The 13582-nt window shown below is 44.6% G+C and overlaps 1 protein-coding gene across 1 annotated transcript in view; it reads right to left on the reverse strand.

Annotated features, from left to right (window-relative positions):
- The window catches only part of LDLRAD4 (low density lipoprotein receptor class A domain containing 4), an 18939-nt gene extending 5489 nt beyond the window's left edge, over positions 1-13450 (reverse strand). Inside the window, exons 1-2 of the mRNA XM_009284086.2 lie at positions 13345-13450; positions 10072-10226 (exon numbers count right to left, since the gene is read on the reverse strand). Of these exons, the coding sequence (XP_009282361.1) occupies positions 10072-10226; positions 13345-13414 (225 nt within the window). The 5' untranslated portion in view covers positions 13415-13450. The remainder of the gene's footprint in view (positions 1-10071; positions 10227-13344) is intronic.
- Positions 13451-13582: the final 132 nt, after the last annotated feature.

The following is a 13582-nucleotide window of genomic DNA, read 5'->3' on the forward strand; positions in this document are numbered from 1 at the left end:
GGGGAGTGAGCGAGTGGCTGTGTGGTGCTTAGTTGCTGACTGGGGTTAAACCACAACACATGCTTTGAAAGGCTGTTCTGACACTGTAGCAGCACTCAGGGCAGAATAAAAGGGTGAAGAACAACATGTATGTATCATTATTTTTCTTCTCAATTAATTGTTTAGAGTAGCAGTAACTACTGCAATGGATTTATTTTATTGGAAAATTTTGAAGCTGAAAAGGACACATCAGAGCAGCTATAAAGCACAGAATTTCAATCTTGGTGCAAAAAGAGAAAATCAAAACATTGTATGGTCATGACTATTTTCTTGGTGCTAATTCAAGTTTTATCATTTTATAGCCATAAGAAATTTCAGGAACAGGAAGGAAAATGCATACTGTCCCCAAAAGCATTACCCTGTATAGACTACTTTCAAATCTTACTGTACTGCTTCTTCTCTGCATAGCATCTTTCAACATATTTCAGATGTAAAAATAGACCTAACTAGATGTTCATCATGACACTCAGAGACCAAAAGCCGTCTGTGATCTTGTCAGGAGAGTCCACCGCAGAGGAAAGCTGCTCTAAGAGGAATCTCCCACAGGATTCAGCTGTTAAGGGAAATGCTTTGAATAACAAAGCTGGTCAATCACTTCTCTTCTGTAGCTTTAGAGAGCAGTGATAGAGGGAGGCTGACAATTGCAGTTATTTACAACTTCCTTTTGCAAGTATCCCCATTTGCAAAGGCCTGATACAAAAGACAAATCTTACGTAGATTCATGTATTTGAGTGCCTATTTAAAATTTCGTCAGTAGAAGAAATTATAACTGTATATATACACATGTATATGCATACCTGTACCCACCTTCCTTTCCACCCCTCCATCACCCAGATGCCCTCATTTGGAAGTATCTGAGGGTATATTTGCACAGTTAAAGACAATCAGGTTACCAGCAGCTGACCCAGCAGGCTCCAAGCCTGTTGCAATTGTTAAGTAAAACATACTAGTCAAAGCTAAAGCGCTCAATTAACTGCCCCTGAACTACAGGCCATACACAGCCCAACAGCAGATTCCTGAGTGATGGTTTGAAAAATACGATAGTGTGTAGCTTTATGCTTAGTGCAACTGTCTCAGTCACTCCTTTAATGTATTCGGGCTCAGAAGAAAGGAAAAAAGGCAAAACTAATGACCCAGCCCAGAAAGGAATTCAATCTACCACCACCACTCATGTTACTTTAACTCCCTTATGAAAGAGAGTTTCCGATACGGAAGTGGAAACGACGACTCCCATCCTAGGGCCCGTCTCCCCTACGGCAGGAGAGTAAGAAGAGCCAAGGGAGATGGTGCAGTATATGGAGAAAAGCTCCTCGCGCTGAGATGAAGTGGGACCTGCATGCTGAGCCTAGGCACACAGGCCTGGTACCAGCAATGTCTAGCAGAAACAACTTGCTGGAAGAGTGGAGTTGCCCATTACTTCTACTGCCGATGCCCGAATCCCAGTACAGTAAAAGACCCTGCCTGGAGGCACTGCAGCTGCTACAAGGACCCCACACAGAGTTCGATCAGGGTGCTGGGACAGTTGGACCAAGACGATGAGACCAAAGCAGCCCAAGGCTTTCCCCACTCTGGGCTAACTACTCGAGGAGGTAGACAGCTTGGGATGCACCTGAACTCCGAGGCTGTGAGATCCTTAGGATGCAAGGATGTGTAACAACACAGCCTCTGTGACAGTGTGTCCTACAGCCCACCTGTAGCTACTCCCTTCCCTAAGGTTTCCTCTGGAGAGGGCAGCAGGCTGAATAAATCATTTAGCAGCAGCCCACCCCCAGCAAGAGCTCTATCCCAGGAGCCAGAGGAACTCCTCAAGCAGATGGCTGAGTAGCATGTGCTCAGCATGCCCGCGCTTGGAAAATACCAACCTTACCATGCATACGCGGTCAGTCCAGTGCTACAGTACAGGATTCTCTCATCACCACTAGAATAAGCCCGTACTAACTGGCCCAATGTAGGAAAAGGTACTGCACTCTTACTTAGTGCATGGACAAGTCTTAAAACGGACAGCGAGAGAGGCAAGGAGAAAGGGAAGGAGCTGACAGACAACTGGGTTTCCTGCACTCAGCTATAGAGGAATCCTTGAATCCTTCTAGGACACAAACTACTCGCACCGTAACCTGCAATGACAAATACAAACATTTAGAGGAGCTTCCTAAACTTCAAGAGGAGGAGCAGTACAGAGAGGAGGAAAAGAGAGAAAGAGACAACGGACAACATGCCAGTGCTTAATTATGATGGCTCTATAGCATTTATAAGTATTTGAGGAAAATCATTTATGTTTAATGTCACACACTAGATACTCTGTATCCTTTTACATAGCACATATTTCATTAGGTGCCTCTGAGCCAGACACAGTAGCTCGCTACTGAGCTGTGCAGCTCCCGCTTCAGGGCTGGCCTGGGAACTGCCAGCTCAGAGCAAAGGCAGGCTCTGCTTGGGTCTGTCTGCAACCACTTATTTAGATGTGCCCTTCTGCTAACAACCCAAGGCTAAGAGAAAAGTTAGGAAATTAATAAAAATTTAACACACTGAAGTGCTTTGCTGAACCTTGCCCTGAAACGCTACAGGGGTTTTTCGCACTTTGCCTCCTATAGACAAACCCCATCTCCTCTACAGAAGGTGGCATCTGTCTGGAACAAGAGAACTGCATCCAAACAGGTGCCTGGCCCCCTCTTCCCAATTTTGGTCTTTTCAGCCATTCTGCCTTCCTGAAATCACTGCATCCACCATGGGAGACTTACTGTCTACCTTTCTCAAGTCTTCGTATCGGGGAAATCCTCCCTCCCCTGCACTGGGTAGATACAACCTAACCCAAGGGTTGGTGCCCACCTACCCCGCTGTTCTTGGGGTGATGGCAAGGGGTTGAGAAGAAAGGAAAAACCTTAGTGTTGCAGAAGGAAAATATCCCCATGACTTTCCCCCCCCCCCCCCACACAAAAAAAAAAAAAATTTTTATTTTATGAAAAGGCGAACGATCTGGTGACTTACATTGAGGGAAAGTGTTATTTCTTGCTCTCTCCTTGTTCTTCTACTTACAGACCTTCATTTGACAGCTAAAAATGTTTCCCTGTGCTCAGATCAGTGAGAATCAAGTAAGAACTGACAGCATTTGTATTTATGTTCCCTCATATTGTTTCTCCCTTTATTATTCAAAATACCAAGTTAGATCGGCCTAATGATAAAAAACTACTTTCGACTTCTTTTCACTCAGTGACTTCTTATCCCATGAGCGAGATGATATCGGGCACAAGCAATACAGCTCGGCACGACAGCTAACCAGCTGCCAGACCTGGCGCAAGCTCGCAGCCCCAGCACCGCACCACCTGGCAACGTGCCGACAGGCACTTCCCAGCTAGCAAATCCAGCGCTGGCAGTCCTGCTGGATGCCTCCTCACACCAAACGCCCAGGGATTTGTACAAGAAGTTCTCAGGTATGTGCAGTCTAGGCTAAACCCGAGCAAATGCAATTTACTCTTTTTTTCCTTTGGGCAATATATCATTTACCTGCTTCTAACAGGTTCTGAACAGCTAGCCACTGCAACTTGCTCCTTCTTAAAGAGACTAAAAGGTCTTCAGCCATGAGCTTCAGTACTTAGAAGTAACTGGGAGAGAGAGCTTATGTGTTCATTCCCTATATTGTATTCCATTTTTAACATTGTTAGGTTTTGGAATGAAAAAGGATGAGTCTCCATGGTAAATCCTAGCTCCTACAAATAACACCAAAGCAAGAAAAATCTTAGGGATCCAGCAATGTCTTTTGCTGACCTTAGCCATTCCTGGGTTTCCACAATAATTTACAGAAATTAGTTTTGCGATTAGGTTTTGAAATAACAGCATCATTTAATAAATCCAGCTGGGTGATTACTTAATTATCTTATGGTGATGATGATTTAACTCAATATTTAAAGCTTAGAAGACTGGATAAGCCTAAGATGATTTGCCTAATTTGTATTTTACAAAGGTTAACAGCCTCTAGAATTAAACAGTTTAGGAAGATGACTATTTGAAGCCATTTTTAAACACTGTGCTTCCTAGAGCACAGTGTCATCCAACTACCTTGGCTGAGCATCAGCACATTGACAGACAGCAGGAAAGACATTTACTGCTTTTTTAAGACATTTATTTACACATATAATCCAAACTCTGTTTTTTTACTGACTCTTAAGGAGGTTTTCAGTTTTTCTCCACTTTTCAGTTTCTGAGAATTAGAACTCTGCCTGAAATTGTATTTCCTGAGAAACAAAAGTCAGTTTTTTACTTTCTGAAATGCACTACAAGTATTAAGAAGGTCCCTCTTTTCCCCTCGATTAAACTCAGATTTTTATTTTATTTTTTTATATGTGTGTATATATACACACAGAGAAAAATATACCCACCTTTTTTGCAAATAGCAAAAAATCAGATAGCAGCGTAGTTTCTGATTCTGGCCCTAGGTGGCAGTGATACATCACACCACATTAAAGCAGTGGCTTGCTCAAAATGCTCTGGGAAGGCACAGGGGCTCATTCCTCCCTGCCTCTTCCTGGGTGATAGAGACGATCACAGCCCTTAAGATTGCAACATTTTCCCTACTGAACACAAGCAAAGCAAAACTATTGCGTTGTCCCCAACAGAATGACAAGTATTCCAGCAGGATTGCTCTTCCCTTTAAAAGCTGTGTTTCCTCAAGGGCAGGAAAGGTTACAGCATCTGTAGGTACTAGAGAAAGATAATTACGGAGGGCGCCAAACCTGTCACTTGTAGTCCACCTCCCTATGCTTACAGTGATTATTTCTGTTACTTAATACTTTAAAACTTTTATTTCCCCAACTTCACAGCACTTTACCACTTTAAGTAATCTTCATTTCATCCAAGTGAAGGAAATAAGTACTATTATCCTTCCTCCTTTATTTGGAGATGAAGCAAGTTGCCCAAGGTGACACACTGAGTCAGGAGCCACCCGAAGCCAGCGCTCCTCGATTCTAGTCCTACCTGCAGATTTCCTAGATCATCCTGCCCTTACTAAAGATGTTCTGACTTCATTGTGGTTGACTTCAAAGAGCAGCAGCCAGTGCACACTGTCCCTCCTGGCAGCACACCCTGAGGAGAGGCAAGCCCATGTCCCTCACACAGGCAGCAGGAGAACACAGCGCACATCCAGCTCCCGCCAAATGATGCCTGGTGCAAAGGAAAAGGTTTGGCAAAGCAGAGTTGTCTACAGCACTCACACTCTCTCCCAGCTATAGACTGGGTTCTTGTTCCCACTGGGATTTTCTTTCTTTTGCACACATCAGTAAGAAAGTGAGAATGAGTGGGCCAGGGATGCCAGCAGAGAACAGAAGGAATAATGCTAACACCGGTGGGGAATAATTTAAAAGGCCAAGAGGCAAGACTAACATTTGAAGTCACCGACAAATCCCTGGAGTTGTCAATATTACTGAGTATTTTCTGTCACCCTCCCAATGTTCCCCTTTTACTCTGAAATAGCTGTTCCAAGAAGGAGGGCAGTATTTTTACAGTTGTGCTCCTGAAGCTTGGCATTCGAGATGGGTATTATCAACGTAGGTCCTAATGCAAGCTGACTAGCCTAGCAGCAATGCTGCCCTCGGTGCTGGGAGGCAGGGGCTGCTCAGGGTGAGCACCTTGTGCAATGGATGCAGGGACTTTGCTGCTAGGAGTGGGCCTGGGGCAGTCAAAGTGTTCAGAGTACTCCTTCAACATCCACTTTATAAGAGAAAAAGATGCAAAGACAGAAGCCACCAGGATGGTGAGAAGGAATCAACTTAGGAACATCAGAAGCTCATTAAGTACCTCCCTGTAAGTCACTTAGTTAATCTCTTTCCCCTCAACATCCCCCTGGAAATCACTGGTGATGACACTAAGAGTTAATCATCAGAAAGCAGGATTTATCTTGGTTTTATCCCAGCAAACAGCAGAGTGCCATGGCAGCTGCTTGGCCACAGCTACCTACATCCAACAGGATGGTTTTGGTTACCAGCAACGCTGCCCTCCCAATACATCAGTCCTCCCAAGGCACAGCCAGCAACACTGCAACGTGCACCTCCCCTGGGACATCAGACACACATACCCTGTGCACGGATGTGCCTTTCAAGGCTGCCACATGACTCTGCCCCAACACCCCCCCCAGCAATGCTGGTAGCATCAGTCGCTCTCAGGGGAGGTTGTGTCGTCCTAGTGGAGCGGCCCTGGACATGCTCCTGGTATACCCCACACCCTACAGCCTTTGCATCCCCCTCAGATGTTCTGCAAACCTTGGCTCGCTCCCCGCTGTGAAGCCAAACACTGCTGATGGATCAGCCAGCAGGGGGAAACGTTCAGTATTTTACCCATGGTGATACAGACACCATTCAGTACCATGCATGCTCACTTCAGGTTGCCGCTCATGCCAACACGGTTGTCACTCAGCATTGTTCCACCTCTCACAGTTATGACCCCAAAACTCGTATTTCTGCTAATGTTAAAACAGGCTTTGAATGTTTTAATATCCATGCTAGGAGAGGGCAGGGCTTGCCATGGGAGGACAGGCAGCATCCTCGGCAGCACTGCTGCAAAAGCATCCAGTACTCCTGAGCATTCAAAGGTTCTCCTGCCCCTGTGTGATCTGTTTAAGGCCTCAGCACACTAACCAGGGTAATAAAACAAAGACCAAGGGAGAGATTGGAAGATGAGACTCCAGAGGGGATGAAAAGGAAAAAAAAAAAAAAGAAGATGAACTGGTGGTCACACAGGAAAGCATATTTACGGAACAGGAACGTAACAACTACTTTTCAGCATGTACTTGTCAAAGAGCAACTTTTTTTTTCTGGGATCAGTCCCTTTTCTGCCCTTCAAGCATTACTAACACTTGTGATTCCAGTGATATTTCATCTTCTTTTTAACACTCCAATTTCTGGATTTGGAAGACAATGAGAATTTTAACTTCCAGGCCTTTTTTTTTTTTAAAAAAAAAAACATGAAGGAAGTTCAGCCAGACAAAGAAGAAACCCACAAATACCTTTTTTACAAAAAAAAGGCCCATCTGAATAGGAAAGGCATGATTCTGCATCTTGATACACCTCTGCATAAAGGCAGTAGACAATTTATCTGTTCATTTCTACTATGCTTTTTAGGAGAACCAGAATAAGAGAGATCATCTGTTCAATAGTTGGTCTTTAAGGGGCCAAAAATCTGCACAATTCAGCCACAGCTGAGCTGTTGGAAGGCGTGATTATCTAGAAATAGGACAGGCTTGAAGAAAAGGAAAATTGAAGGTAACAAAAGGACAAAAAAAAGGCCCATCTGAATAGGAAAGGCATGATTCTGCATCTTGATACACCTCTGCTACCTCAGTTACATGAAGGGGGGTTCACTTCATAGTTCACTACAGGAACTAGCCAACAGTCAATTAATTTGCTTTACTGTTTTCTTTTAAGAAATACAGCTGAACTTCCTCCATTTCCATTCACTATTTCTCCACCAACAGAAGGCCTGAGTCAGAATGGTATTTTCTTTAGACAGTAGTTAATAAACATTTAAATCTGTTTTCAGAGTCTATATACCATTAAAAAAATATATTCCCTTGGAAGAAAATCCACTTATCCATAGCATTTGCACACAGAACAAACCCTGCCTGGTTAAAAAAATAAATGTATTTTAAAAGTGTATAATCTAACCTGCATCTTACTGCTCGCACTACCTATTTACCTTGTGCAAGTCACTCCACCATGGACAATGAGAACAAACTGGTCGTTTCCAGTTTCACATCACAGAGCAAATGCTTTAGTTTCCCGACCCTCACGCACCGCACACTGCTTTTAAGGTTTGCACTGCAAGCAGTGCACAACCAGTTTCTATCAGAATTTTCTTCTAACACCTGAGACAAAGGAAAATTCAAACATATTTGACATCTGACCTCAGAGACCTCTGAAGTCCCATTCCCCACAAGTATGACCTTCTTTTAAGAACAGCTTCAGCTTATCATAAATCCAGATGAGCAATAGTGATGACAAACCTATACCAGAGAGTTTTTGGAAGAATTAGTAACCAGTTCTTGCCAACCAATCATCAATTCCCATGAAGTGCTCACTTGGCTATGATTATCATTACTTATAAGGGTGCCATAAAACTAAAACTGAGTCAGTGTTTTAAAAATGATTTAAAAGCCGTTCTGGATACTAAAGCGGCTCCCAAGTCCCCACTGCCAAATTGCATGTTCTTCTTCACAAGAAGCTGATGTTTCCTCCCTCGCATCCAAGAGAAAAGGCACCGCTTGTTCTGGTAACAGACAATACTAAGGAACCATACAAAGAAAATAATGGGTTACTTCACACATTTGACAGCTTACTGCAGTTTTAAAAGATTTGTGAAGATGAAAATGCATTTCCTGTATCTCAAATTATTTCATTTTAGGTACTTGTAGCAATTATAGCTAACATTTTTCAGACAAAAGTGTGGTTCTTAAATTACGGCATCCATTTCAAAGCAACACTCAAATTAATCTAGCCAATTTTTCCAGACCTGAAGTCCACAAGGCTAAGGTTTGACAAGTTCCAGTTTCATCTGTAACTAAATTAAAGCTAAATATTCCTGCGCTACTGAAGTGCTAGGGAATGAGACGACCTCCCCTTGAGGGGACAGCTCCTTTCCTCCCCGCGCAGCCTCCAACGTAAGAACTGTTCACCCTAGCAAAAGGGTGCAGGTGATGTGCTAAGCGAGAGCTTTGGGAACCCTGCATGTGTCATGTTTTACAGCTGGCTTTCAGGAGGGAGCTGCCAATTGCCAGGATTGCCAGGGGTGCAGCTCCACAGCAGCCGCTCAGGTCCTGCCCTGGCTGCGGCACCCCTGCCTCCTCCCCTGCCAGCGCTCCCTCCCCTGCCCGGGCACTTCGCTTGCTGATTTGGCTGAAATCTAACTGGAGAAAAAAAAAAAAACAAAACCAATTAGCGTTCAGCCAGATCAGCTCCCTGAGGCCTCTCGCCATGACCTTGGCAGCTCCCTGAGGAGCACAAAGAAGGAGGAAACATCGGACTGGGATGGAAAGAGAGGTGTGACTGTGGACTTAAAACCGGTGTAAACCATTATGGGACTGCACCTTCCAGTCACAATCAAGACAATTTTTTTGACAGCGAAATGAAACGAAGCTGTGAACCCAACATTGTTGCCAGGAGTTCAATGCATCAAAAGGCTACCCTCACAAATGGCCCCTTGGCCATTGCAGTCAGCAAAGAGGCCAAGGGCACCACTCTGAGGACATCGAAAAGCACATCAGAAAAAGGACCTCCCTCCAGCATAACAGGATACTTGTGTGGCTTGGTATGTCCCAAGGTCAGGGACACCCTGTGGTTAACTCTCACAAGGGAGCAGTGCATCCCACCCAGCAAACTCCTGGCTCACAAGGCAAGTTAGGTGCCCATTTACTGTTGCACTGACTAAAGACAGCCTTAACAAGTCTCAAATGAGACTCGGTCTTAAGCCTTTGGCTCTGTAACAACACATCTTAACTGCTCCAGGTCCTTGGAGGGATTATTTCCCTGATATTTTCTTGCTGTTTGAGTGAAACAAACGTTTCATTTTCCTGGGCCCTTACTGGGCCAGTGTTTTGGATCCAGCAAACAGTTACTCAGCTTCACAAAACAGTAATAGTGATAAAACTCCAGGATTTTAGTAAATATATGGAAAGTCACAACAATGTGTATTTCAAATCTTCGTACCCCAGGTGATCTCCATTCATTCCCCCTCCACTCCCCTTGAAATTACAGCAGCAGCAAACAGGATGTCACATCTGAGCCTCCAAACACAAAATGAAAACAGGCTACATAAAACTAGTAGGGTCTAAAAAAAAAAAATAGTCAAAGACAGTATATCTTTAAATTTATGTTCTGATTTTTTTTTTCTACTGACAAATACAACCTCAGCAAAAGACCTAACTATAGGGAGTATTAAAATGACATCAGAAGTTTTTCCAACAGTTGCCTGTACCGGAGCTCCTCGGGAGGCTTTGCTGCAGACCCATACAGCACAGGGAAAAGGAATTCGGTGCAAGGGGCTCATACTCACCGTCTGCAAAGTTTCCTCCTGTCTTCTGCTTTGGCTCTGTCGGTTGATAAAGGAGCGTGTCGAGAGTTTGTAATGGTTCAACAAGCAGATGATCACTACCACCATAACAGTTATAACCACAATTATAATGATGATCTGAACAAACTCCAGTTCAGCTAAAACAAAGGAAAAAAAAAAAGAGGAAAATATGTCAATCACACACAGAATGTTATCCACCAAAGCAACAATCTGAAAAACCCTCAGTATTTCATTGAGTTTGTTCTGGAGTAAGATGTTACTGCTGTCCATTTCACAAAGTTTTGTGAAGAAAACTGCGTTCTAAGAAGTATGAAAACTTTATTTTTTGGCAGTGCCGATCAGTTGGTATGAGTGGTTGCAGGACAAAGCTAAGAAACTTCTTTGTGATCCTTCTCTGCAGCCTTCACAGGTAATAAATTCTTCAGCATAAACACCACAAACAAGCCTTATGGATAATATAACAATTTCACTGGGAGGAGGAAGAAAAAAAAACCAACAAACAAAACCACACAAAACCCACTCGAATTTAACAGCCACCCTGCAATGCCAACAGAGTCCAGAGGGCTCCATAAGCTTCAAAGCAGAGGCCATGGAGAGAGGAATCAGGACACGGTACCTAGTAAACTATCACTAATTTTTTTATCAGCTAAATAGCACGAAAGCTACCTAATTCAAATGGAAAACGAACTTTTTTCCTATTGCATCTACACGCAATGCCTTTTTCAGTTCCCTACTTCTCTCCAACTAGAGTAAAATTAACTTTTCTAGGACATTCCCAGTCAGGTAAAAAAACTAAAAAGAGATCTGGTACTCTAAAACAAGATATGTTCCACTATGGTTAAAAATGAAACCGGGGCCTTGGCTGTTGGCATGAGATACAATTACAAGGAACTCCATCAGAGCCCATCATCTTATCTGAAGTCCTGCCTATACCACAAATATTAAGTATATTTAGAAATTAGTCACTCTTGCACCCTTTCGGCTATACTGGAGCAGCAAGGATGAGCAACGTAAGGGGAGAAACTGCCCTTTGGAGTTACACAGTTGCTGATATTTCTATGGAAACTGCATTGCTCACAGGGGATGCTCTCATCTTGAAAGAGAACTCCAGTTAATGGGAGGTTGGTCTTTGGTTGCTAGGCTGGTAGAAACAGCAAAGCAGCAGCGCAAGTTGCTCAGTTTCAGCACTTTCCAAAAATGGCACTACTTTTGGGCGCCAAAACATGAACTTTGGGGAACCAATATTAAATTTCTGTTTTAAAAAGCCAATGAGGAAAGAAAGATAATGAGGTATAAAAAGACAAAGCGAACATAGGAGAAAACAAGCTTCCCCGCCCCCCCTTATCTCTTTCATTTGTAGTCATCCTCAGCCTTCTGTGTAACAGCAGTACGCTTATGCAAACGCAAACACAACACGGCTATGAAGCTCAGCTAGAAAAATGCTGTTCACATAAAATCCAAAACAACCTGCGGTGGAACTAAAGGAAACCCAAGGCTGTTTCATTATTCCAAGATCTCTTGCAAACAAAACCTCAGACTACTACCAGGAGCTACAAGTGCACTGGTGTCCAGTGGAGGCTGGTGCCAAGGTCCAGCTGTTTGTCACAAGTTACCAGTGGGCACGGGCACGCCACCATCTAAGTGCTGAGGTTCTGCGATCATCTCAGCAGGAGTAACTAAACTACTCTTTCCTTAGCCTTAAGTAAAAGGGCAACAATACATCTATCATTTAATTTCTCTTTGCTGTTAAGTACCATCCACTCATTATTAAGACCACCAACATTTTTGGAAAATTTGATTAGTCAGTGCTTTGCTCTGCTTTTGCTATCAATCTCATATGCAGCAATTTTTTTTTTTTTCTTCTCTCTCTGGAGTCATTGGAAGCTAATGATGTCAGCACCAAAAGATCAAAAAGCAGGAAGCATAGAATTAATTAAAAAACAAACCCACCAAAACCGTGCTTAAGTAAAAAGTCAGTTTTTCTTGGCTCAGAAGCACAGAACACAGACTTGACACAGTTGACAACTGCTGCAATTCACATTCTGCGGCTACTAAGTATCAAAGGGTTTCTTTACCCAAAACTTTTTTTTTGGGGGGTCCATGTAATAACTTTAGACTGGAAATTGAGAGAGTGTTGCTAAAGGGCAACATGCAAAATAAGCAATGTTGATTTAGGCTTTCCTAGAATGCAAAGATCACTGGAATGACATGTTACTTCTCTATCTGCCAAGGGCAGAGTCTTCTAAATTTATCAAGGCCCCAGCATTTCAGTGGCGGGGGACAGTACCTCTCCTTTAGAAATAAAGGACTGGGACTGTGAGCATTTCCCTTGGGGGGGAATCATTTGGAAATGTCTGACTAAAACATGGCCATACAATAAAAGAAATGAAAACCACAGCACACAGGTGCGAGCCCACAGGATTTTCCAAGTCCAGCTTTACATCGCGAACATTAAAATGCAACAAAACACCCTACTGATGTTCAAGAGGATTTCCTCGCTGGAAAGCGGAGGGAAAGGAAAGGGGAAGGTGATTTTTAATCTCTTCTTCCTCCCGACTGGCCCTCCTGCTGCTCATTAGGTCATTAACAGGAAAAAGCAAAGAGACCAGAGCGGCAGCAGTCTCTATTTACTGCCACTGCTCAAGGCAATTCGAACAGTTTCTGGCAGCCGCTGACACGCACCGGGTGCCTCCGGCCCCCGCCTCGCCCCCTGCCCCGCACCTGCCGGGCGAAGGGCCCCCGCCGCTGCAGCACCGCCTTCCGGACGGGCACCTCCTCCTGCCCCCTCTTCCTGTGAACTAGGGACCGGGGGGAGCTTCGGGAAGAGAAGTGATACGGTTTTACCTCCCCCAGCTTCTCCGTCGCGCTCACATATACCTGTTTCTTCACGCGCAGGAAATATTTACAATCCATTTTTCCCCCAGGAGAGTATTTTTCATGGTAAACGCACAACACGAAAAAGGCAGCTATATATATTGAACGAAAACACCTTCACAGAAGAGTATGAAAAAAAAAGCAGTAATTTATAACCCCATCAACAATCACGGAAGCAACAGCGTCTGGACCGTCACCCTAAACCCTCCTCCGCAGACAGACTCTCCCAGGCCAGGGAAGCCTCCCCTGCGCCCCAGGGCTCTGCTAGCGAGCGCTCTCCGAGCTGGCTGGGCCGTAAGTCGGGCTTCGCTCCGGGTAACTCGGGGACGGAGCTCGCAGCAGCCCTACCCGTGCAGACACGGCAGACGGACAAACGGGTACCTCTTTCCAACAACAGGTCTTTTAACCGCGCATCCTTCACCGCTGTCCTGTTAAGCTGCTCACTGGACATGCTCGCCAAATATGCTCGCGAACGGGGGACGGGGGGCTCAAGCCGCTTCCGCCAGCCCCCCCGGCGGGCACCGCATCACCGGCAGCCCCGGGATCCATCCAGCGAGGGGACACCGTCCTCGGGCTGCCCGCTCAGCCCTACGCGGGGACGGACGGACTGACAGCCTCC

Source organism: Aptenodytes forsteri, unplaced genomic scaffold (genome assembly GCF_000699145.1).
Source record: "Aptenodytes forsteri isolate BGI_AS27 unplaced genomic scaffold, ASM69914v1 Scaffold229, whole genome shotgun sequence".
NCBI lineage: Eukaryota > Metazoa > Chordata > Aves > Sphenisciformes > Spheniscidae > Aptenodytes > Aptenodytes forsteri.